The sequence below is a fragment of the Phoca vitulina genome, unplaced genomic scaffold (genome assembly GCF_004348235.1).
Source record: "Phoca vitulina isolate PV1807 unplaced genomic scaffold, GSC_HSeal_1.0 scaffold7, whole genome shotgun sequence".
NCBI lineage: Eukaryota > Metazoa > Chordata > Mammalia > Carnivora > Phocidae > Phoca > Phoca vitulina.
In genome coordinates this window covers 31,079,885-31,107,189 of record NW_022589710.1, presented here as the reverse complement: position 1 = coordinate 31,107,189, position 27,305 = coordinate 31,079,885, and the positions used below count along the sequence as shown (strand labels likewise).

Genomic DNA, 27,305 nt, shown 5'->3' with positions numbered 1-27,305 from the left:
AAAATGTACCAGCTTTCCCCCTCACCCCCCAAGGCTAATTGTATTTCTACAGTGCAGTTACAGTGCCCCCACTGTTGAGCCTAGATATCCATCCTATATAGAATATGTATAAAAGTCAACTGCCTCATAATAGCTGAAGAACCAGGTGTATCTGGTTATACAGTTTTAGATTTATCTGATGTTAGGGCATCTATAGTTTTAGGTGGCTTTAGCTGTTCAAATTTAGGTTTCTTTAGAGCCAGTGTCTATTCTTTTCAAAGGCTATTAGCTATATATACTATTGTGATTTTTTTTTTTTTTTAAGTAAGCTATGCCCAGCTTGGGGTTTGAACTCACAACCCTGAGATCAAGAGTCACATGCTCTACCACCTGAGCCAGCCAGGTGCCCCTATACTGATGTGAATTTAAAAAACAAAAAAAAAATAAAAACAGACTCACAGCACAGTAGAATATTTATGTGCCATTCATACTTTGGAAATGTATAGAATGGCCATTAGATTGGCTTAGGGAGCTTAGGGATAGTCAGCTTATTGATTAGGTGTATAGATAGACCCAATTTAATATTGTTTAGGTGTTTGTCATTCTTAAATATGTAAGTTGTAAAATGTAGTACATAATTTTACATAAAAGCCATGAAAATGACGTAATAGTTTTGAGTTGTTTGTATAGTAGTTAGCTATTCATGTATAATGATTTGCTATTTGAACTTCACAGATGTTCAAAGTCCAGCAGTATCCTGCTGCCAAACTCAATGAGTAGATTACCTTCTTAGGAAAGCGACAGTTGGAGTGATAGTGGCGTGAGCCCAGTAAAGGGTGTGTATACCTGGCATACTTGGCCTGAGTTACAAATGGTTTCTTCTCTGAGTACTACTGTTCAGGTTATGACAGTTCTTGTAGGCCTCAATACTGATTATATTCTAACTTCTTGTTTAGCATAAATTGTGGGTATTTTAATTGAACGGGTATTTTAATTGAACTTTACACATCAAGAAATTTTTTAAGTGACAGGATAGGTCCTTAAATCCACTCCTCACCACAATGAAAGGGGGAAAAAATTCTTCTCTCCAACCTAAAACATCTTTCTTTTGTGTCACACTTAAAAGTGGCTGATGACCAACAATAATTTCACTAAATACAAAACTGGGTAATGGCATCAAGTAATACCTACTGAGTTGGCAGGGACTTACTGCACAAAACCCAGTAATAAATGATCTTTAGATTCTAGTTGAGTGATGAATGGAGCTTTGAATTAATGATTCCAAAGCTGCTTTTTGCAGTATCTTAAGGAATTTTTCAATAAGCGTAAACCTTCACTTTAATACCAAGGAAATATATACTCAGTTATTCCCCAACTTCAATCGTTACAAGACAAAAATTTAATAATGCAAATTGGTCAGTGGGTAGATAATAATCCACAGGGATAAAGAGTTACACGGGACTGTATTAGAAATTTAAAATTGATGCTGAAGTAAATGTTACATATTATCATCATCTGATTCATCTTCTTCCTTCAGTGATTCCTGTTAAGAGAAAGATAGTATTTAAAATCAATTTTTAAAATATATTTTTTAATTTTTTAATTTTATTATGTTAATTTTAATACTGAATCTAATTAAACACACTGAAAATTCTTTGTAACTGAAGATGAACTGACTTAGAATAACATACCCAAGCAAAGAAAAGGATAATTAAGTGTATCCAAGCAAAGAAAAGGGTAATTAAGTGTATCTTTCTTTTTTTTTTTTTTTTTTTTTTTTTTAAAGATTTTATTTATTTATTTGACACAGACAGAGAGAGTGGAATCACAAGTAGGCAGAGGGAGAGGGAGAAGCAGGCTCCCTGCTGAGCAGGGAGCCTGATGCGGGGCTTGATCCCAGGACCCTGAGATCATGACCTGAGCCGAAGGCAGACGCTTAACTGACTGAGCCACCCAGGTGCCCGATTTATTTGACAGCAAGAGAGGAAGCACAAGCAGGGGGGTGGGAGAGGGAGAAGCAGGCTTCCTGCAGAGCAGGGAACCCGATGTGGGGCTCAATCCCAGGACCCTGAGATCACAACCTGAGCCGAAGGCAGACGCTCAACCGACTGAGCCACCCAGGCACCCCTAATTAAGTGTATCTTGTTCTAACAATCGACTGACTATATTCTTGATAGAACACACAGTATGAAAGCATTAAATGTCCTGGAAAACCCTTACCATTTTCACATACAAAGTTTTTGGAACCAGGGCAACCCTATCCCCACGGAGTATAACCTAGAAAATTTCTAACCTTAGTTCAGTTCAACTCTTAAGTGTTATTTAATAGAAATCAACCGAGTTCCTTTATTATTCAACACTTACTTTCATACTTTTAGCTAGAGTTTTCACACACTGCAGCTTACCTTAGCATATTTCTCTGCCTCTTCCCTTATATCTTTTGGAACAATTTCATGTCTTCCTTTTGTTACTGCAAATTAAGCCATATATTTAAATGAATTAGAAATGAGGACTACGTTGTGATTTCCAATACAATAAAATCTACCCAATCCATACATATAATCTACCTAATGTTAAAAGTTGTACTATGAGTAATACCAGATGCTCCGAACTTGTGTTGTTTTCTCCACGTAAGATTAAATCTGTCCAAATTTAGCTCTTATGAAAACAAATTATACAAGGATTTATCCTGATGCTATGATAAATTCTGAGCATTTATTAATGTGCAGCATGATTAATTTTTAAAAAGCTAGTCTTGAAATCCCATCCATGGTTACCATTGTAAGGAAAAAAAAATTGGTCATTTTTCAGTAAATGAATGCTTCAAAAAAGTAAACCATTCATAACATTAAGTCAATTAGGCAGAACTTCCCCCCTTCAAAAATACTACCTTGTAAGTTTGTTCTGGCTTTCTTTGTATTAGAAAGGCACTGAGTGGTAGGACACACTTTGGCACTACCCATTGCACTTGAACTTATGCATATTTCCATTACTCAGCAATTCTACTCTTGGAACAGAAATGCTACATACGTATACTAAAATTGTTACACAGGACATCCACAGCTGCACTATTCATTATAGTTAAAAAAGCCCACTGGAAAGAGCCCAACTAACCAGCAAAAGAGGAAATGAATAAATTGTGCGATATTTGGACAATAGAATACTATACAGCAAGGCAAACGAACAAATACTGTACACAACACAAACAATGCTGAAGTAAAATCAGGGATAAAAGGATATACACTGTAATTCACTTATATAAAACTGAACAACAGGCAAAACTACCTATGAGTTAGAATTCAAGGTAGTGGTTACCTTTGGGGAGAAGGTAGAGAACTATAAATTCAAAGAGGCCCAAGGGGTGATCTGGGGAACTGGCCTATTTGTTGACCAGAGAGAGGACAGTGGTTATATGAGTATACCCATGTTATGATAATTCATCAATTCATCTGTTATTTGTATACTTTTTTCTGTGTGTATGTCATTACCAAATTAAGATTTTAAAAAAAGGGGAAAAACAGGCCCCAATTTTAAATTAGGTTTGGTACAGATGACTCAGAGCAAATAAATGTACAAAAATAACTTACTTTCACCAACCCAGCTGAGCTCTAATTCAAAAGCTTTATCCTTAACTTCATCATGTACTATGTAAATTCTGGAATGCAAAAGGGAAAATTAACATTTACTTGGTCATTTACAAACATGCACCCAGTCAACACAAATTAGAACACCCATACCTAATACAAACATTTATAAAATTACAGACACATTGTAGTGTATATTTATGAACACTTCTAGAAAAGATAATAGGCTGGGTGGCTTAGTCAGTTCAGCATCAGTCTCTTGATTTTGGCTCAGGTCATAATCCTCAGGGCCAGGACCCTGCTTGAGAGTCTCTCCCTCTACCCCTGCTCTCCCTGTTTTTAAATTAAATTTTTAAAAAGAAAAGACAATCACACAAGGATGGATATATAAAATTAAATACTACAAAGGAATGTTTACAACCCAAGTTGTTTGATAGTTTAATTACAGACACACAACTCAAAAAGATACCTCAAAAGGAACACAGATTCAAATGGGGAAAGGCCATTATTACAACTGTACCTTTTCAGGATATTTGTTTATTCCTTTCATTAAATGATTATTTTTAAAACAAACTTATTAGTTTGCAATTATTACTGGTCTCTTCAATCTGAAGTTTCTTGGCAGGTATCCTTTTTAAACCCCTTATCCATTTTATAAGAACTATATGCCCCTTAACCTAGCCTTCCAACTGTAATATATGCCAGATTGCAATAAACAAGGAGGCAGTGTCACACAACATTAAAAGTATCAGAGCAAAGCTTTCTTATTGTACCTTTTCTACCATCTTCACACACTTTTGGAGGATATTTTTAAAGCCTTGCTATAATACAAGAAAGCATCTTAATTTCTAGACTAAGTAAAAGATACATAGTGCTCCATTTTATTAAATGATAAGGGGATGGCTTTCCTACATGGAACTAATTAGTGTCTACTGTTACACCTAAACATAAAAAGCTGTGGTAAGGGCTAATTTCCAGAAGCACTTCTCAGTGAAGGAAATGGAGTTTATCACATTTAAACTGTTGTACAGGGGCACCTGGGTAGCTCAGTTGGTTGAGCGTCTGATTTGATTTCCAGAGGTCATGATCTCAGGGTTGTGAGACTGAGCCCCAAGTTGGGCTCTGCACTGGACATGGAGCCTTGCACAGGATTCTCTCTGTCCCCCCCCAATAAAAAAATAATAGTAATAAGCTGTTGTACAATTCAGTGAGGATTATCTTCCAAGTGGTTCTACTGTAAGGTAATTCCCAGAGTTGCTCATGTTATTAACTGACAATCATAGAGTGGGTTCTGCTGCTTCACAACTGGAAAGGAGAGGGGTCTCTTGGTAAAAGTGGGGGAGGGAAGATAATGTGGCAGTAGCAAGAGTGATGACAAGACAAAATCATAAAACACTTCAGTGTTTTATTACAACTATCAGTTTAGAAGAGATTAAGGGTACCATTTAAATATATATAAATATATAATGGAGCCTCTAGGACTTTATTTTCCTCGCATGTAAAACCTGAGACATTTGCACAAACTGCTGACTAGACCATGTTGATGTAATTCTAATGTGAAATAGTATGTTTATTACTTTTAAATCTGAAAAGCTGGCTGCAAAACTTGCATTTTATTGGATTTTTTTGAGATAATACATGCCTACATTCTTTGATCCGGAAGAATCATGAATTTTTTGAAGCATTCCACTCAGGTTTATGGACTTAGTTGTTACTTATTGTAGTCACATAAGCATTCTACTCTATGTACCTGTAATATGAACCACTTCAGGCTTTTTTAAAGCTGTTTTTAAATATATTGAAATACCGCTCTTCTCATCTTCTTAGAAAAGATTTTATGACTAACATATCTTGCCCCCAAAAAGACAGATTGTATAAAGGAGCCAGGTTCATGGTTCATGTGTAGAAATAACTAGCTATAAAACTAAAATAAGTTTGTAAACCACATTCCTATTACTGGGATTTCTGAGATCTGAGAGAGTAGGAGTTATCAAATGAAGCTCCTAGAGGTCCAAATGTATCCTCCTACTCTTGAATTCTTTTACCTAAATAGCTTTATTTTGTCAAAAGCTATTTTTTCACATCCCATTCACTATCACTTGAAATATGGATATTCTCCTTAATGAGACTTTTTAGAATGTTAAATTCACCTTCTAAAAATTAGGCACGAAGTTATTTTAAAACACAAAACAGACCTTTAGAATTAATGTATTAGGTAAGGTCAAATGAAATATTTGTCAATGATAATAAAAGTTTCAACTTACATTTTTGCAACTTCTTTAACAACATCACGGCAGGTCATTTCTTTCATCTGTAGAAAATAAAATATTGAGTCATGAGTCAAAAGAAGTACTTTCCACTTACATAACTATTTTCAGATTCTTTTCACAACTTTGTCAATAACCCATATAAAATCAAAACCATGATACTGAATTTAAGAATACCAGTCTTGTTAGGAAATACACAAATCTAGTAAGAAGGACTAACTACAAAAGCAATTGACATGGGCTTCAAAAAATTACTCCTGGAGGGTGCCTGGTGGCTCAGGTCTGACTCCTGATTTCAGCTCAGGTTGTGATCTCAAGCCCTGCATCGGGCTCTGCACTCAGTGTAGAGCATGCTTTGAGATTCTCTCTGTCTCCCTCTGTCCCTCCCTCCCCCTAAAAAAACAAATTGGTACTGGGAGAAGGGTTAAGACTTACTTATTTGTGAGAATGGGAGGGAGAGCACAAGTCGGGGGGAGGGGCAAAGGGAGAAGCAGACTACCCGCTGAGCAGGGAGCCCTATGCAGGACTCACTCAATCCCAGGACTCTGGGATCATGACCTGAGCCAAGGGCAGAAGCTTAACCAACTGAGCCACTTAGGCAGCCCCCCTTTTTTGGGGGGGGAAGACTTAAAATAAGATAATTGAAATTCAAAGTGTGAGCCTTAATTATATCATGGTTTGAAAAAGTTACAAAATGACACTTGAGAATACAGAGGCAGTGTGATTACAGACTATTTGGTAATATCTTAGGTGTGATAATGATATTCTACAGAGATGAATACTGAAGCATTTAGGGATACAGTGTCACTGTAATTGTTTCAAATAGTTCAAGAAAAAACAAATGGATAAAACACTGGAAAATAACTTCAATCTAGATGGAGATAGTTGTGCTATTCTCTGATGTTTAAATGTTTTCATGTTAATTTGGGGGTGAAGTGGAAAAAAAGAATACCTATCTCTTCATATTTTTCCCCTTATAGGTTAAGTTCTATGATGAGTAAATTAATTTTATCATAATAAAGGCAAATTTAAGCAAACTTGAAAAAGCACATTTTTTCTTTAGATTTATTTTTTTGAGAGCACAGGAGTGGGGGGAAGGGCAGAGAAAGAGAATCTTCAAGTAGACTTGAGTGTGGAGCCCAACTCGGGGCTTGTTCTCACTACCCATGAGATCATGACCTGAGCCAAAACCAAGAGTTGAACGCTTAACCAACTGAGCCACCCAGGCACCCTAAAAAAGCACATTTTAAATGACAATTATATTTTTATATATGTTCATGACATTTTTATTTCATAACATTCTTGGTAAGCAACATCAGAAGAAAAACAAGCCAGAGCAATGATGTAGAGCATGGGCTGGCAAACTCCTTTCTGTAAAGAGCCATATGGTCCATATGGTCTTTGGTCTCTGTTCAAACTACTAAACTCTACTTTTGTAGGGTGAAAGCAGCCAGAGACTGAATGTGACTGTGTTCCAATAAAACTTTAGAAAGAAGACAGTGTGCCATAGTTTGCTGACCGCTGATTTAGAGCATGTATTTGTCATTAAGTATACATACATGCTCCTCAAAGTGATGTTTCTCCATTCTTAGCTAGGATATGTTGGTAGTCCTGTATCTTGTTAGGATTTAACCTCAGAAAGGATAGATGACTGCTCTAAATACTGTATTTTTCGTGTGTGCGTGCGTGCGTGCCTGCCTGCCTTTAAGGGAAGTTTCTGATAAGAAAGAGTGAGCAAATACTGTTTCAACACTGAGTTGATCAATTTGGCTGAAATGAAAACAAGCACGTTAAAACAAAAACTTTTACACTAATAATTTATGGCTCTTGGGGGAACAAAAAGTGAGGAGTTGTAACAGGTTTTATGCCTTATCTAGCTAGGAACAAAGAAAATAGAAGCAGAAGGACACAGACTGTTCATGGTAAGACTTCACAGACAAAAGCTGTGCTCCAGAGAAGAAACGAAATAGTAAAACACCAGAGCTCTCAAACTAAGTAAGGCTCACAGAGCTCCCTCCAGATTTCTTAATCAGTCTCTTATATTCAGAAAGCTCTGCTCAAAACAGCAAACTATACTCTATGTATCCTTAAATGAAAAGGTTTCATTTGTGGTGATAAAACTTCACTACATGAGGATAATGTTACAGGAAAATTCAAGCATTAAGTATATTACCTGAAGTTTTTCTATTTCTGTCTTTGCAGCTTGCCTGGCTTTGCCAATGGCACAACCCCAATAACCCTATTTAAAAACACACACACAAAATACAGATATTAAGTAAATTGATACAATATCCTAAAATCATTATTGGCTATGACTGTCTATTTAAAGGTTAACAAAAGGATGTTAAATGACTTTCAAAAGTAAGTATGGAGTATTAAATACAAACATGTGTCTAATGAACACTAGGGGGCTCAAAAAAATTAAACAATTCTAGAATAATGTGGATTATTTTTAATAGAGGTGCTATACAAGAAAAATTAACATCATTATATATACTTCATGAATTAGAGATGTTTTTGAGATTAGGAATGGAAAAATTTTTAGCAGTATGACAAAAAGAAACAGGTAATTGCTCAATTCAATACTCTAAACCATTTTTTATTATACTGAAAAAGTTTTTTAAATGCAAGGATTCCCATTTATACTTGCATATAATGACAAAATATAAAATCTTTTTTGTAATTAGTAAAAACCATAAATATGTCAGAAGAGAGGTAAGGTAAGTAAAAATGCAAGAAATCCCACTTAAAATCCTTTTTTTTAAGGGAAGGTTTTAGTTTTAAGACATTGTTAATATTTATCACAATAAAGGAAATACCACATATTGAAATTTTTATGTTCACTATGTAGTTTCTGTAAATAGCATACTGAAGGCGATAAATCTTTCCTCTGCCTCATAACCACAGGTGGTCATGATAAACAAGAAATTGTTACTTTCTTTGAATTAATTTTAAAGAAACTTCATGTAATCCAAATACATGCTAATGAGATACCATTAAACTAGAAATAGGAACTCATGATTCAAAATTACTCACATATGAAACTCCTGACGGGTCAATCATGTAGAGCTGTGCACCATCATTCACACTGTAAGACCCTAACATGAAACTACATGAAAGTAAATTAATAGTTTAAACCATGGTTTTAATACCATAAAAATATTAAAAATTCAGTAAACAGAAAATTATACTTTCTAAGATAAACGAGTACACATAACTTATAATAAACACTTTGATGAAGTAATTTCAAAAAACTAGTATATACTTGAAATTGTTCAAAATTTATATGGCTTTGTTTAGTACTAAACTTGCTGATGAAACTTTCCTGGGAGGACAGCAGTGTAGACAAAGGAGTAATGACAGAGAAAAAACTAATGAGAAGGCCCAAGAGGTAAAGGCATACACATGAAAAAGCCAAGATAACAAAACTAACAGAAATACATTCAATCTGCCTCAAACTCTTGTTACATCCCTCATTCTTTCTGGGCTGTTCCCCAATATTCCTCCAGTTATTTTTCTACAGTAATCCAAACTCATTTAAAGTATTTTAATATGCTCGACAAATTAAAATTAGGCTGTTAAACAATCATATGAATTAGTGATTTTCTGAAATTTGGAGTTAGTTTATCCTAGTAGAAAAGAAACCAGCTTTATCTTATGTATCAGTTCATGTACAGACTACTGTAACAGTAGCTGTCCAATTCCCACCCCTACAATCATTTCCTTCCATATTCATGAAACTTACCTTGCAGAATATATAACTGGTTATAATTTTAAAGCCCTTCCACGTTTCCTTAGTATGGAACACAGACTTCTGTATGATCTTGCCCCTTCCTACATTACATCTTCAGTATCCCTCCTACACACCAAGAATACTGACTAGCTCTGCATTACCTGAAATGCCCATGTTGTTTCATACCAGTCCCTTTGCATGAAATACTCTTACCATTCCATCTACATCTCACATTCTTTTCCTTGCCATCTCTCCAAGAAAGCAACCATTCCCTAATTGGTGCTGGGCCCACTATAGTCAGTGTATATCCTATCATCTATAAAACTGTATCAATGAAAACTTATTCATGTTTGTGTCCCGCCCTCTCACACATATCTATGACTATCTCATAGTTTATGCTCAATATTTACTGAAAAAGTTCTCCACTATTCTTATTCCCTTAGAAATAGAGAAATGATGAATTCAGAGCGTTGAAAGGTTAAAAAAAATTGAAAGGTATTCTATGAAGTCTAAAAGCAAAGTGTTTCAATGTAATTTAAGTGAAAACCTTAAGAACAACTAATATAAAAAATGTCCACAGGCCTAACTTACTGGTGGTAGAATAAAACTCAGGTTTTCGCTAAAACTCTGTCCTCAGTAATTTAAATATGACTGATAATAAACAACGGAAAGGCAGGACTGTAGCTAATAAACTTTCTACAGCCTTTTTTTTTTTAAATTTTGTTTTATTTATTTATTTATTTTTAAGATTTTATTTATTTGACAGAGAGAGCACAAGCAGAGGGAGAGAGAGAGAGAAGCAGGCTCCCCGCTGAGCAAGGAGCCCGATGCGGGACTCGATCCCAGGACCCTGGGATCACGACCCAGGCCGAAGGCAGCCGCTTAACCGACTGAGCCACCCAGGCGTCCCTTTCTACAGCCTTTTAAGAGTGGCAAGCAATCAGATGTTAGTAAATGTTTGACTTTGATCAAACAAGGACTGTTTATTTCTTTAAAGTTACAAACTAAACATGTCTTTTTAGGAAAATCTAGAGTGATGACAGGTCTGAGCCCTATTTAAATATTTACATGTATTTCAAGTCTTGATGCAACTGAATCTCAGCTTCCCTCCCCCCAAAATAAAAATACCAGCATTTCATCTTAACAACAGAAATAGGAAACTGACTAATGAGAACTATGAAATGCAATTTTGTATGGATTCACTATGGACTGCTAAACTCCCGATTAAGAGCACTGCACCTAACTGCTTAAAGTAAGTGCAGCCAATGGAAATTAATGAGAAAACTGAAGTGTCCCTTTAGTTGGCTACCTAATAATGTCAAGAGAGAATATATTTAAAGTCCGTTTGTTGTTTCCTGAAAATGCTGGGGTCTGACACCAGAGAATTTTTTTCTGGTTTTATTGAGAAATAATTGACATGCATCACTATACAGTGTACAGCATGATGGTTTGATTCACATGTATTGTGAAATGCTTACAGTAGGTTTAGTAAAATCCATCATCTCATAAAGATACAATAAAAAGAGAAAAAAACTTTTCTCCTTGTGAAGAAAATTCTTAGAATGTATTTAACAGCCTTCCCCTATGTCACACAGCAGTTGTAACTACAGTCGTCATACTGTACATCTCTAGCACTTACTATCTTAGAACCTTTATACCTTTGACCACCTTCCTCCAGAGAATGTATTATAATCAGATTAAAGTTATTACTAGGAGTTCTGTGTTTTATTATCACTCCAAATTTGTAGAGTCTTTTTCATTATTCAGAGTTTTTGTTTTGATGTACAGAGTTTCATTTAATCATTGCCCTAATACTTCTTGGGTCATAGCTCATACTTTTAAGGATATAAAAGGCTAAGATAATGGGGAAAACAGTACACATCTAACTGAATATCTCACAGAATTTCATACCTGCAGCCAAAAGGTCGAACGGCACTGTAGAGTGTATATGCATGTACATACATGGCCACTCTGTCTGCAAGATGCTATGAGGGGGAGAAACAGAAGAGCATATCAGCAAATTTCTATTACTGTTCAAAAGGCTCCTCAACATATTATCAACTTACTTTTAATGGAATGTTATAGCCAAAATTAGATCTAAAGTTGGAAGCTTCTTCTCTTGCAATGTCTGCTAAAGAACGAGCATCTGCCAACAAACCCGCTACTGCCTGAAAGAAAGGAAGTACCAATTTAGTAGATAAATACATTCCTAACACAAATCAAGGAGAGTGTGTAATTACTGTAGGCTTACTTTATAACAAGCATCACCATTAGAAATAATTTGGCTTAAAGGTCTTTATAAGGCATTCTGGCATTCTGATTGGGTGGGATCAAAATAAAAGTATGGAATTATAATTCAGAAATTTACCAGGTGTGACTTGTTGGTTGAATGACGACATTCACAAGGAATATTTCTACATTTAATCCTCCATGTCTCCCAATTTACCAGTTCACTATAAATAAGCAACAACCAGAATAAAACTGTTGGTCTTGATGAGGACTGATCTCTATTTAAAGTAGTTCTGTGTTCAAATTACTAAAGGTTTTGGTCTAAAAGGCACAACCTCAAATCTTTTTCAGCTTACTATTAAACTGCAATGACAAACTAAAACATGACAAACCACACATCTTCCAAGACTGGTAGCTTACAACTACAGTTACCAAACCACGTGCTGAGAGATGCTAGGGCACCGTACTGAACTCAGTTATGGAACACCTGGAATTTGGGGGATAGTTGTTGAAGTAATTCAGTTTCAGCATTAGATCATTCAGTATTCCTTTTAATGCCATCATATTGTTAAGCACCTGGGTTGCTGCAATAAAAAATAAGTACCAAACAAAAATCCGTGTGGAACAAGAAATGGGGGGGGGGGGGGCCCACACATAATCTGATTCCAAAGTTTAGGAAGTTGTGCAGTGCACATTAGTAACTGTGATTGTTTAAAAATAATATTTTTCTTTAATCATGTGTATTTTTTTCTCTTATAAGCTACTAAGTTTTTAAGACATAAACACTAAGTCATTTGGACCTAAATTCATAATAAGAACCACTGGGTACTTATTTTCGCATAGGGAAGCCATGAAAAAAAAAACTCACTGAAATACTTAGTACTGGGAACCAAGAAAGTCCAGGAACCACCAGCTTAGGAGATTTACAGAATTTCAAAGTAAGTGATATCAGAATAACAGGCTTTTTTCTACTGCTACCTATTAATAGTAGTAGTGATGAAAATTTCTAAAACATAGTGAGCACTTATTACATGCTAAGCATTTTATGTAATTTTTAACCTTGTAACAACTGTTATGAAGTAGGTCCTATTACTACCCTACTTTTGCAGGTGAGGCAGTTGTGTTTAGAATAACTTCCCCAAAGTTACCCAGCCAGTAAGTTTCACCATTTAAAGAATCTTCTATTGTTTTGGAGAAAGCTTACTGTGAAGTCCAATAATTCCCAAACCACTTGAAGATGACAACTGTGGAGACAATATTAACCCTTCATTATCTCCAACCCTCTTCAACATGTGATGTTTTGCCATTCCAGCTATTAGGAATGCCATCAGTTTCCTGGCTTTAAATAACAAATGGAACGAATTTTAAAGTTCTAAGACAAAGTTTTCCCATCACTAAAGTACCTTTAAGCATACATGATTTTTTTCAAAATACACCGGCCTAACGTTTGTTTTGTTTTTACTAAGTGAAAGAATGCATAATTCACTAGTTCCCTCCTATCAGCTGGGTTACAATCTGGCAAGTTTCATCAAAACATACCAGTTTCATATTGTGTGTCAACTATACTCAAATTTTAATAAATAAATAAATGTAAAGGTCCAAATGACAGAAAAAAAGTCGTATCAGTTTCACTGGCAGTAATTTGTTCAGGAGAGAAAATATGTTCAGAAAAAATAATCACTGAAGAAGCCAAAAAAAAAAAAAATTATCTGTAGCTTTATAGTTTATTGCTTATATTTTATTGGTCCTTTTTGTGTTTGTAACACATCTCATTTAGAAATACCAAAGGTAACAGCAGAATGAGAGGGTCCTATAAGATCTCACCCTGCACAATGGACTCTGAAATAACTCGCAGACCATGCAGACCCCAGTCTGAATCCCATTTTATTTCTTTACCAGCTGTGAGTCTTGTTTTCTTATCTGTAAAAATGGGATTAATACTACTTTCACTGCGATGTCAGACTTAAAGGAGATAATTTATGTAAAGTGGTTCTAGCACACACGTCTTTTCTTCCTTGCCTTTTCAGTAAACAGAGTTAGAATCACTCCTTTAATTGTTTTGCTTATTGTCTGACTGAACAAAGTCTGACATCTATACAGAATGACTTCAGTATATACCAGTAATGTATTTATGGTTTCACTTGCAATTATGCAAATCAGTCACTCAAGACACCAGCTGCATAAAATAAATACAGTGATGTCTATGAAGCTATTAAAAAGGATGTGTTCACTTTTCCTTTCATTAAACATCCTTTCTTAGTGCTCCACCTTACTAAAAAGGTATTCTCTGATAACATCTTCAATATGACAGTGATCCCCACAAGAGATATGAAAAGCTAAAGATTCTATGCCTCTCAAGCATTCACCTTATCTACACTGCCAAGATCTCTTTCCTGCACATACTTCCCACCCCTCTCTCCCCTCGTCCCTTGAGGCAATTTGGTTTTTCATATACGTCTCCAATCAGGTTATAAGAACACTACCTTTCTTAGTGAACTGTAACTCTCTCCGATTACTTCTATGGCTGCTCTCTAATCTGTTTCTGCCTCAATGCTGAAGTAATAAATGGGTTCTTACAATCACATTTTAATATATTCTAAACAGTTACTTCACAAGAAATTGGACAAGGCAAAAAGGAACATTTTTTAAATATGACCTACCATTCCAACATGCCGATCAACATTAAAAAGTCGTTTGTTGGAACCTTCTTCATAAAGTTTAGAAAGGACTAACTTTTCTACCCCAAAGACAACGCCATCTTTACATCTGATTCCAATAGCTGTACTGGAACAAGTAGAAGAAAATCAATTTTTTTAACAAAATAAAAGAAACTTCATAAATTAAACCCATAAAAATAGGTAACATTTAGTTTTTTACAGCATGCTAGTACTTTAAAACAAATACATTTGAAAACTAGAAAGAGGACAACCTAAAGTGTGATAAATTAGGTCCATATAAATGAACACCAGGTGACCAAAAAAAATCTAGCATACCATGACATAAAAAGATGTTAATACATATGCGAGAAAAGATGCCAACAAAATATGTACAAAATGGCAGAGTGTCTGGCATATGATATCCATATTATAATAAATGTTGATTTAGTTCATGTCCATTAAAAATGGTACATAAAATGCATAGCAAAGACAGGTTATATACAAACTTAAAAAGTTAACAGTGACTAATCTAGGTGGAAAGCTTAGAATTCTTTTGCTAATTTGCCTTTTCTGCAACGACCACTGCTTATAGCAAGTATATGAAAGAATATAATACACATTTTATACAACTGCTTAAAACAAAATGGATCTTAATCTCTGAAATGTGGAGAAATTATATTCTACCGTTTCAAGATAAAAATACATCATTAACTTTTTTTTTTTTAAGATTTTATTTATTTATTTGACAGAGACACAGCGAGAGAGGGAACACAGGCAGGGGGAGGGGGAGAGGGAGAAGCAGGCTCCCCGCAGAGCAGGGAGCCCGATGCGGGGCTCCGATCCCAGGACCCTGGGATCATGACCTGAGCCAAAGGCAGACACTTAACGACTGAGCCACCCAGGCGCCCCTCTTCTGAAATCCTTTTAATAAAAAGGGAATTCTGATGAGAAACCAGAAAAACGAACAGAGCCACACATATATTCCACAAAAAATTTCAGGCTTCCCTCATATTTCAGGTATTTTCAATGGCTCCCTTTCCAGTTTAAACTCCTTGGCCCAGCTTTCAAAATTCCTGAGAATCTACAAATTAAATTTGTAGCTTATTAAATTTCCTATTATAAATCCCACACACTACTGAATTCAACCTCACTAACATGCCCCAAACACCTATGTTCATTTTTGCTTTTATGTCTTTGTTGAGGTTTTCCTGGGTTCGAGAATACACTTCCTCCTCACCACTGTATATTTAAATAATTCTCCACAAACTTTTGCAAACTAACTTGAACTTAAACTCTACAACCTCAGGTAGCCTTTCCTAATTATTCCAAGTCATCGTCATTCTCACTATTTAAATCTAAAACATTGCTTATTCCAAACTACAAGTTCTCAAAGTATGGTCTGTGAACCCGAGCATCCCTGAAAACCCCTTCGAGGGGGTATGGGAGGTCAAAATTATTTTCGTAAGAATACAAAGACACCATTTAGTTTTTCCCACTACGTGGACATTTGCACTGCTGGTCCAGCGCAGAAGCATTCGTGGGTCAAACTGCCGGCACTTTAACACAAACCAAGGCAGTGAAACAAATGGTAGCAGTGAACTACTAATCACTGTATTTTTCATTTCTATGCTCTCACATTCAAAAAAAAAAGCTCACACAGTTAAAAAATTTTGTTGGGGCGCCTGGGTGGCTCAGTCGTTAAGCGTCTGCCTTCGGCTCAGGTCATGATCCCAGGGTCCTGGGTTCAAGCACCACATGGGGCTCCGTGCTCCGCGGGAAGCCTGCTTCTCCCTCTGCCTCGCTCCCCCTGCTTGTGTTCCTGCTCTCGCTATCTCTCTGTCAAATAAATAAGTAAAATCTTTAAAAAAAAAAAAAAATTTGTTAAGAATGTCCTTAAGAATGACGCCTGAATGGCTCAGTTAAGCGTCCGCCTTTGGCCCGGGTCATGATCCCAGGGTCCTGGGATCGAGCCCCGTGTCAGGGCTCCCTGCTCGGCAGGGAGCCTGCTCCTCCTTCTGCCTGCCGTTCCCCATTTGTTCTCTCTCTCTCCGATAAATAAATAAAATCTTTAGAAAAAAAAAAAGAATGTCCTTAAGAAAGCAGTAATTTTTTTTTTTTTTTTAAGATTTTATTTATTTATTAGAGAGCGAGCGAGAGAGAAACAGCATGAGAGAGGAGAGGGTCAGAGGGAGAAGCAGGCTCCCCACTGAGCCGGGAGCCCGATGTGGGACTCAATCCCAGGACCCTGGGACCATGACCTGAGCCGAAGGCAGTTGCCTAACCAACTGAGCCACCCAGGCGCCCCAAGAAAGCAGTAATTTTTAAAAGCTGTTTTAAGATTAAAAAAAAAAGAAAGCAATAATTCTACTAGATGACAACCCTTGAGTACCTGTCTTTTTATTATTATTAAGGAAATGGAAGATACTCAAACATAAAATATGGTTGCCTAAAGGAAAAAGTACTGGTAAAACTGTTAAGTTCTGAACTTTTTCTTTTTTTTTTTTTTTAAAGATTTTATTTATTTATTTGACAGAGAGATAGAGAGCACAAGTAGGCAGAGTGGCAAGAAGAGACAGAGGGAGAAGCAGGCTTCCCGCTGAGCAGGGAGCTGGACGTGGGGCTCGATCCCAGGACCCCCGGATCATGACCTGAGCCAAAGGCAGCCGCTCAACCGACTGAGCCACCCAGGCGCCCCAAGTTGTGAACTTTTTCATGGAATACCTGTTTTTACCATCAAGCAATGTCAGACAAACTACAGTTATTTACACTTACATACGTATATGGCAGACTTTTTTTTTTCCCCCTAAAATGAACAAAATAAGCCTGTCAACTTCAAGGAAAAATGGACAGTATTTTGTTGCCTGTGATAAGACTCAAGTTTTCAAGCATAAATTGGAATTTTAGGAAACATATTCATCACCGTGAGTTCGTCTGTTTCACAAAACTTACAAATTTTTATAATCAGATAAGTGGTGATATTAACAAGTGTGATGTTTCCAATTGTTCCAATAGATAGATGAAAAATATCAAATTTGGAAGATCTGTTATAGCACAGTGAACCAGTATTTTCCAAATGACTAACTTACATGCACGGGTAAAACATCTGAAGCGCAAGACAGTCCAACAGATTTTAATGTAAAACTACAAAAAGTTCATCATTAAGTTTTCAGAGGCCACACTGCAACTAACCTTTAAAAAGCTATCATTTGTCCAGTTTTGGTATAGCATCAAAAAACAACATCCATAATTATCTGAAAAGGCTATTAAAATATGCCTCACTTTTCCACCTACTTATCTGTAAAAGCCTTGATTTGCTCCACAGGCTTCAACAAAAGTAACAACATATTGAAGCAGATATGAGAATGTCTTACATTAAGCTTCAATTAACAACTGAGATTTACAAAAATGTAAAACAATACCAGTCTACTCACTACACTTGTTTATTATTGTGAAAAAGTTACTTTTCATTAAAAATGTTAATATTAAATAGTTTACTTAATTTAAATTACTACTTACATTAACATGCAACTGTGATTATTTTAAATGAATTAAATATTTTTTATTTTCTCAGTTTTAATTTCTAATATGATAAATATTGACAGATCCAATAACATGCATAAATAAAAGTTCACTGGTCATGGTAGATATTGATGGAACTAAAGCCTAATAAATAAATGCTCTTTGAAGTCCTCAATGTTTTGGGTTTTGGTGTTTTTGTTTTGTTTTTTTACAAGTAAAAGGGGGTCCTGAGATCAAAATTCTGTATAATTTTTGTTCCAAGCACTCTAGCCTTCATTGTTACATTGCACAGTCCTCCTTTAATACCTGGGCTCCTCAATGCAGCTAATGGGGAAAATTATAATTTATAATTTAATCTTTCCATTTTTTTCTTGTGTATATTACCTTCTAGGGGAATACTTTGATAAAATAGTTAGGATCATGGTATATATACTTTAATAAAGTGCTTTTAAGTATTCACTTATATGTCATTGATTATTTGTTTTAGTAGTTCCTTCCTATGCTTAACACAATAGGTAGTCAGGGGCGCCTAGGTGGCTCAGTAGGTTGAGCATCCCATTCTTGGTTTCGGCTCAGGTCATGATCTCAGGGTCCTGGATCTAGCCCTGTGTTGGGCTCCACGCTCAGCGGGGAGTCTGCCTGCCCCTCTCCTTCTGCTCCCTGCTGCCCCCACTCATGCTTGCTCATGCTGTCTCCCTAAAATAAATAAAATCTTAAAAAAAACACAACATGTAGTCAAAAATATTTGACTTTTAAACTCCCAAGATTAAATTTCTTTTCTTTAAAAGAACTGATCCGCCCCCACCATTTTTAAAGATTTTAAGTAATCTCTACACCCAACACAGGGCTTCAACCCACAACCCCAAGATCAAGAGTCACATGCTCTTCCAACTAAACCAGCCAGGCACCCCAAGAATTGATCTCCTTTTGATGCCAGAATATAATCCTAAATATTTGACTAAACATTTTCTAACTATTAGCTTGTATGTCACACTATTATGAAAATTAATATACAACCTAATTTTTCCATTTTCCATTCTGTGCCCAAACAGCACTTAAAAATCGTCCAAATGTTTTTACATATATTTCATTCTTATGGTAAAGTATGTTAGGTAGTTAGGGTAGAGGTCTACATCCCAATTTTATAAACAAAAATAACATTCAGAGGACTGAACAGAGGCATCCTATATAATATTTCCATTAAGCAGCAGCTAGAAGGAAAATCTACATTTTCTGATCCTCATTCAATATTCTATTATACCCCTTTAAAAGAGGAACTTCTGTGGTATTTTTTCTTTATGCAGAAAAAAATATTCATTTTTAATGTTTTAATTTTTAATTAATTTGCTATAATGTTAACTATTTTAAGCCATATTTAGAAATAACTTTACAGAAAACAAATTCCGAAGACACATAGATCCTCATAGCCTAGTCTCAATTTTCTGTATTACATATGGTTTCAAAATGTATCTCCAGTTTTTCTCAATCAAGACTTCCTTTTCCAGCTTTTTAAACCAGTGAAAATCCAACACTGCAACGGAGGAAGAGAAAAACAGTAACTTTTTCCAAGTCTTTCTCCAGCTCCCTGGTCTAAGGGCCTATCTTCTGTTTACTAGGTCAAAAAAAAAAAAATCCTTGAAGAGATGTGAATGATATATTATGAAATATATATATATATATATTTTTAAAGATTTTATTTATTTGACAGAGAGAGACACAGCAAGAGAGGGAACACAAGCAGGGGGAGTGGGAGAGAGAGAAGCAGGCTTCCCGCCGAGCAGGGAGCCCGATGCGGGGCTCCGATCCCAGGACCCTGGGATCATGACCTGAGCCAAAGGCAGACGCTTAACGACTGAGCCACCCAGGCGCCCGTGAAATATATTATTTTTTAAAAGTCTCTTAATTCATCCCAAAGATTCCAAGATACAATGATCATGTAAGTATAACTGACTGGAAAATTTCTTCAATAAAGGACTTAACAATTTGTCAAGAAGCTAGTAATTTAACCAAGATGTTACACGGGTACCAAGTAATCATTTTGGCGCATTACTCTAAGCAATGAAAGAGTGAGGGAAGTGAGTCCAACGGAAGATATCTTAGTGCTCCTACACATTTTGGAGTACAGCAGCAGAACAGAAAAAAAAAAAAATCCTACTGGGACAAACCTGAATAACTGCATAGGACATTTAAAACACAAGTAAAGGGGCGCCTGGGTGGCTCAGTTGTTAAGTGTCTGCCTTCGGCTCAGGTCATGATCCCAGAGTCCTGGGATCAAGCCCTGCATCGGGCTCCCTGCTCGGCGGGAAGCCTGCTTCTCCTTCTCCCACTCCCCCTGCTTGTGTTCCCTCTCTCACTGTGTCTCTCTCTGTCAAATAAATAAATAAAATTTAAAAAAATAAATAAAACACAATAAAAGATAAAATGACAAAGCAACAAACCTAATGGCCAAGGAAACGAGGAAATAAATCAAGAATTTCAAAAATGAAAATGGGCTAGCAAAGATGATAATGAATTTGGTTTTATACACTACATTTGAGACACAGGAGCACATCTAAGTGGATTATCTCGGAACCAACCGCAAATATAGGAACTGAGGTTCATGGAAAGATCTGACCTAAAAAGAGATCTGGAAATGACTAATAAATTGAGATTATTTTAGGGCAACTATTATTTTGTGTCAAAGTAACATAACAAAGCCTAATTACCAAAAATATAGAAAAGGAGATATTTAATACCTAGTTAAAAAACATGCTAAATTCCAAGTAAAACAATGTTTCTTACCTACTATTTTCCACAGCCTTCATAGCATATTCAACTTGAAAAACTCTTCCATCAGGAGAGAATGTAGAGGCTGACAGGTCATACTAGGAAGAAAAAGGCAACAATAAGCTTAAATAATGTATCTTTGGCAGTAATAACCTCACCATCTTTCTTTCTAAATGGGATTACCCATCAGAAATGTGTGTTAAGGGGCGCCTGGCTGGCTCAGTTGGTAGAGCAGGCGGCTCTTGATCTTAGGGACGTGAGTTTGAGCCCTACCTGGGGTGTAGAGATTACAACAGGCAGGCAGGCAGGCAGAGGAAAGCAGAAACGGGTGTGTGTTAAATCTCAAAGGTTTTGCTTTGAAGAGGAAAAGGAAGCATGTCAGAGCAGCAACAGCTCCTAAGAAGAAAGCTACTTTAGATGTCTGCTATTGAAACGCTGGCTTGGTCAGTAGAACATGCAACTCTTGATCTTGGGGTTGTGAGTTCAAGCCCCACGTTGTGTGCAGAGACAACTTAAAAAGAAAAGCAACAGATACAAATCCTAGTTTAAGTCAGAATTTTTTTCACACAGAACACAAAGTTCATTTTTGTACAAAATGGAGATACTCTGGATTCCAGTCCACCACAGTAAAGTGAATAAAATGAGTTTTCTGGATTCCCAGTGCATATTAAAGTTATATTTCGGGGGTTTTTGTTTGTTTTTTGAGAGAGAGAGAGAAAGTGTGAGTGAGGGGAGAGGTGGGGGGGTGGGAAGGAGAGAATCTCAAGCAGGCTCCATGCTCAATATATAGCCTGACAAGGGACTCAATCTCAGGACCCTGAGATCATGACCTGAGACAAAATCAGGAGGTGGATGCTTAAGGGGCACCTGGGTGGCTCAGTCGGTTAAGCATCTGCCTTCGGCTCGGGTCATGATCCCAGGGTCCTGGGATGGAGCCCCGTATCGGGCTCCCTGCTCAGCGGGAGCCTGCTTCTCCCTCTGCCTGCCGCTCCCCTGGTTTGTGCTCTCTCTCTTTGATAAATAAAATCTTGAAAAAAAAAAAAAGAGTTGGACGCTTAACCAACTGAGCCACCCAGGCGCCCCTAAAGTTGTTTACACTAGACTGTAGTCTAAAAAAAGAAAACAAAAAACAATGTACATACCTTAATTAAAAAATACTTCTTTGCTAAAAATTGCTAACCATCATCTAAGCTTTCAGTGAGTGGTAATCAATGATCACAAATCACCATAACAAACTTAATAATGAAAAAGTTTGAAATATTTTGAGAATTACCAAAATGTGACACAGACACAAGGTGAACAAATGCTGTTGGAAAAATGGCACCAACAGACTTGCTTGATGCACAGTTGCTACAAACCTTCAGTTTGTAAAAAAAAAAAAAAAGAAAGAAAAAAACAATGCAGTATCTGTGAAGTACAATAAAACAAGGTATGCCTATAGTATGGTATAGTAGAAATAGAACTAAAGTCAGAACATGTTAATTCATTGCTGTCGCACTAACAAACTGTATGACCTTAAAGAAAAAATATAGCATTCAAACATTTGATAAGCATCCATTACATGTAGTCACTATAAGGAAATATAAAGAATACTCATTCTTGAAGTCTTTCATTTTCAAAGGAGACCAGGCACCAATCTAGGAGCTGGAAACCAGATAAAGGATTATGATGAAAATTCAGACAGGGTGAAGTGACAGTCTGAGAGCCTAGTACAGACAACCTGATCAGGGAAGGCCTTGCTAGAGCAGTTATGTTTAATTACTTAGGCTTAGCCAGACCTAAATAACAAGTAAGTAGCACTTTAGGATATGGAGGGTAGAAATAAGCCTAGCACAATGAGGGACAAGAAATAGGCCACTGTGTCTTGAGCACTAAGTGGTAGAGAGAAGGGTAAATCATATCAGAGGCATGTAAAGACCAAACTATTTTGAGTCTCCTAGGCTGAAGCAGGAAGTTTATATCTTATTCTAAATGCAACTGGAAGTCATTGGAGTTTAAGCAGGATGGGGGGGGGGTCCCGGGGGGTGATATGATCTAATTTTTTTTTCAAACTTCATCTAGAAAACGAATTGTAGAGGCAACAAGGATGGAAGCAGAAATCAAGTATTCCAAAGGTAGTGGTTTAGACCAGGAAAAGAGAAAAAGACAGTATTTTTGAGGATAAAGTTAAAAAAACAAAACAAACAAACAAAAAACACCTTGTTATTGGATTGGCTCTAGGAGTAAAGAAATTAAACGTGAATCATGGACCTTTTTCACTTGAGCACTTAGAATTGGACCATTCACTGAGCTGAAAATTGTAGAAGATGCAAAATGGCAAGGGGACAGGAAAAGCCGAGGTCTCTTTTGGACATATAGTTTGAAATGCCTATTAAACAATCAAGTGGAGGGGCGTCTGGGTGGCTCAGTCCCTTAAGCCTCTGCCTTCAGCTCAAGTCTCAATCTGGGGGTCCTGGGATAGAGCCCCACGTCCGACTCCCTGCTCAGCAGGGAGTCTGCTTCTCCTCTGCCTCTGCCCCTGCTCATGCTCTCTCTCTTGCTCACTCTCTCAAAAAAATAAATTAAAAAATTAAAAAAAAACTAAAAAACAACAATCAAATGGAGAGAAATGTCAAGTAAGCAGGTCTTCTTCATACCTGGAGTTCTTGGGAGAAGTGAAGACCAAAGATATGCCTTCAACAGTGGTGCTTCCTGAGTCTCAATTTCCTGATTTATTAAACGAAGATTAACTCTACTATTGTAATACCAAAATACCTCCCATGTTTATATTTATCAAGTATTTTTAAAGAGTTTTCAGGGGGCACCTGGGTGGCTCAGTCGTTAAGCGTCTGCCTCGGGCTCAGGTCATGATCCCAGCGTCCTCGGATCGAGCCCCGCATCGAGCCCCGCATCGGGCTCCCTGCTCGGCGGGAAGCCTGTTTCTCCCTCTCCCGCTCCCCCTGCTTGTGTTCCTTCTCTCGCTGTGTGTGTGTGTGTCTCTCTCTGTCAAAAGGGTTTTCAGAACAAAACACTATTAATTGAAGGTAATATTAATGTAGTTGCAAAATCAATTTGCTACAATATGCTTAAATGAGCATCTACTAATTTAAAAATGTTATGACATAAACTTAGCATCTCATAACCGAATGAATTAAACCATTCGAAACATAAATCGCCTATTATCAAACTCGGAAAACCAGTATCTGGCCTTAATGCTGAGTATCAAAATCTTTTTTAAAGTGGAACTGATGAATTTAGAAACCCATTATTTAATGACTCTAGTGCACACAACCAATTAATACTTCTAAACAAAAACTAGATTTCCTATATGGAAAAATACATAAAAAGAATAAGCAAAAGACTGCATATGTACAGTACGTTTAACACAGGAAAGTAGTAAACTGAGTAATAAGTTAAGAAGTCCAACTCCAAAACCCTCGAGTCCATTAACAGACGCGGTTAAGTCCCTAGCTAATGATTTAAATGTTTACGGTACTGATATCTCCAAGTGATGTTAAGTAATTTGTACAGGAAAAGCTGGGACAAAAGAAAAATGTAAAGGACTCTTCAGATTTCACTTTTCAGACAATTTTTCTATTAGCTCTGCCCCGACAGGGGTTCCAGGGACCCCTACTGAGCGGACGGTCAGTAAACACTCCAACGCAAGATGGGGAAGGCCCAGTGAGTCAGCAGCACCCCGGGACCTGCAAAGACGGTCCATAGAAAGCTCCGTCTCAGACCCTGGAATCTCAAGCCGCCCTGCCTCAGTGGTTCTCAAGAAGCTCACTGTTGCCCAAACCCTGCACACGCTATTTCAGGCTCCACGAGTTTCTACTTTCGGTTTCCCTAAGCGGCTAAAGAAAGTGACTCAGCGATCCAAAGCGGCTCCCAATCCTACTGCTGCGCCGCCAAGCCCGCTACACCTGAGCTGAAAAGCTTCAGCTCACGATCACCGCAAACGAGGGCCTACAAATTAGCGCAGGAAAGACTGCCGGTGACCGGACAACTGGAAGCGGCCCACTTGGCCGAAGGCAGTTCCGCCGCACCCCGAGGCGGCGCACCCCAGGCGGTCTGTCCGAGTTCCCTTCAACGCTGATCCGTCAGCTAGTCCGTTACGCCAAGACACAGCAAACTCACCCCAGTCCCGATGGAGCTCATCGTGATGAAACCTCCGGGGCACCAAGGGCTTCAAGGCCTAACGCGCTCCCCCAATACCGCAGCCCGCAGACTAGTAACAGGCTCTCTCATTGGCTGCTCTTTCAACCAATAGCCTTCCCCTCCGAGGCTCTTTCCTCCAAGTCAGCCCGAGGAACAGAGGATTGTGGGAAAAAGGGGGGAATTGAGCGTGGTGGGCGGTGCGCGTGTACAGAAGCGAAGGAGGTGGGGTAAGGGGAGGGTAGCCGGGCTTCCTTCTTATTCAGTTTCTGTCAATCTCTGTGTCGCTGAGCCACTCACGGGTAATCGACTTGTTTGAGGAGGGGCTCCATTCCATTTCCTAGAAATTATTATTTACCTTTTATATTATCCCCTTCTTTCGCTACTTTATTCTTTCTTAAAGCAAAACGGAGAGATGTTCTTACACTCCTACAAAGACCAGAGAAAGTGATAGGGGAGAGGTCTCCCTTCACCCTGGGAGTCCTGGTTCCGACCCAGTATCTTGAGGGCATCCCCTTCCCTTTCTCACAAGAAGGAAGGAAGTTTCACTCTAAAGTGCACGTGTGCGCTCAGGTCGGAATTTTACAGAAGCATTAGTACCTTTTCTATGAGTATAACTCTATTTAGTAGAATTAAGGATAAGACTGATTATTTATTGAGTTCTAATATGTCCCAAGTACTGTGTTGAACACTACTGATAGAAACGGTGAAGGAGATAATCCTATCCCTCATGGAGTTTACATTCAATGAGAGGAAATGAACCAAAAAAAAAAGTAAATAGACAAAATAGTTGCACCTTGTAGTTAGAAGGGAGAAGAGACAACAGAGGTTTGAACTTTAGGCCTGGTACTTAGGGAATGACTTTCTGATTGGCTAATATTTAAACTGATTGTTATAGGAATATAAGCTTGTTATAGGAACTGTCAGGTCAGTCTGACCTGTCACGGTGATTAAGGGGTTGAGGTGACAGGAGGTGAAATCAGAGAAGACATGAGACCGGACCTAGTGGTTTGGATTTTAATCTGGTTGTAAATGGAAGGCCATCAGCATCTTTTTTTAACTGTTAAATACTTCAGTGTATATTTCCCCCCAAACAAGAGCATTCTACATATTCACAATACAATTATGAAAATTAGAAAATTAACAATACTATTTTCTAATCTACACACTTTATTTAGATTTTGGCAATTGTCTCAGTTCCTTTCATAGCAAAAGAAAATCCAAGATCACCCGTTGCATTCAGTTGTCATGACTCTAGCCTCCTTTAAGCTGGAAAATAGTTGCTTAATATTAGGTTTCATGGCATTAACATTTTTGAAGACTACAAACCATTTATTTTATGGGATATCCCTCAATTTAGGTTTGTACGATATTTTTTCATGATAGGATCCAGGTGATACATTTTTGGCAGGAATGCCACAAAAGTAACCTTGCATTCATATTAGAGCATTAATATTAGGAGGCACATGATGCCAATTTGTTCCATTACTGATGATGTTAACTTTGATCACTTGCTTAAGATTTATCCACCATAAAGTTTCTATTTTGCCCTTTGTAATTAATATCTTGTGAAGAAATACTTTTGACACTATCCTTGTAAATATCCTGCTTCTCCTCAATCTTTCACCCACTAATTATAGTATCTGATGATTCATATTTGAATGGATTATTTTTATGATGCTTGCTAAATGGCGATTTTCTAATTCCATCATTCCTTCCACATATATTATTGCCTTTCTACTGTCAGGTCATCAGCAGTTTTTTAAGCAGGGGAATTATATGATCTAATTTAAGTTATTAAGTGATCTCTCTTGCTTCAGTGTGAAGACTGATAGATAAGGGAAAGTAGAAGCATGGAGACTAGTTGGAAAGCTATTGTAGTCCTGTGGGCAAGAAGTAACAAGAATGATTTGGACTAGACAGTGGCGGTGGAAGTGGAAATGTGCAGATGGATTTTAGATATGTAGGGCTTGCTGAAATATTGGATGTAGACAAAACGGGAGAATGAGGAATTTCAGTTGCTTCTCCCGCTAATGAAGCATTATAATGAATGGTTAGTTTTTATACTTGAACAAATGGATAAAAGATTTGAATTTATTTGGAAGACAAGCCATTGAATTTACCTAACCCTCATTGAAATATTCTAGTTGCAATTTTTTCATGAGGAGTTTTAACGAGAGTATTTTGACAGGGTAGGCCGATAAAGTGCTGAAGAAAGCTTGAAGGTAAAATAAATACTACAGACTTGGTTAGGGGTTCAGTTAAACTTTTAACTAACTTCACTATTTGTGTATGATAAATGTGATTTGAGTGCCCAGTGACTACTATATATTCATTAATTAAGAATCTGGAGCTCTGGGGCGCCTGAGTGGCTTGGTCAGTTAAGCCCATGGCTTTGGCTCAGGTCATGATCCCAGGGTCCTGGGATGGAGCCCCA

General features: G+C 37.3%; 1 protein-coding gene across 2 annotated transcripts; it reads right to left on the bottom strand.

Annotated features, from left to right (window-relative positions):
* Window positions 1-1,346: 1,346 nt before the first annotated feature.
* On the bottom strand, window positions 1,347-24,998 carry PSMA3 (proteasome 20S subunit alpha 3). Of its 2 annotated transcripts, none has more exons than XM_032405197.1 (11): window positions 24,851-24,998; window positions 20,750-20,832; window positions 14,453-14,576; window positions 11,630-11,731; window positions 11,475-11,548; window positions 8,867-8,939; window positions 8,004-8,069; window positions 5,828-5,874; window positions 3,567-3,634; window positions 2,385-2,449; window positions 1,347-1,522 (listed from the first exon to the last, which is right to left on the bottom strand). In XM_032405197.1, the coding sequence occupies exons 1-11, from the start codon at window positions 24,869-24,871 to the stop codon at window positions 1,478-1,480; spliced, it is 768 nt and encodes a 255-aa protein (XP_032261088.1). In that variant the 5' UTR covers window positions 24,872-24,998; the 3' UTR covers window positions 1,347-1,477. The 2 variants fall into 2 exon arrangements, with proteins under 2 accessions (XP_032261088.1, XP_032261089.1); XM_032405198.1 differs by lacking the exon at window positions 24,851-24,998 and adding an exon at window positions 19,360-19,499 and having other exon boundaries at window positions 14,453-14,571; window positions 20,750-20,833.
* Between the last annotated feature and the right edge of the window lie 2,307 nt (window positions 24,999-27,305).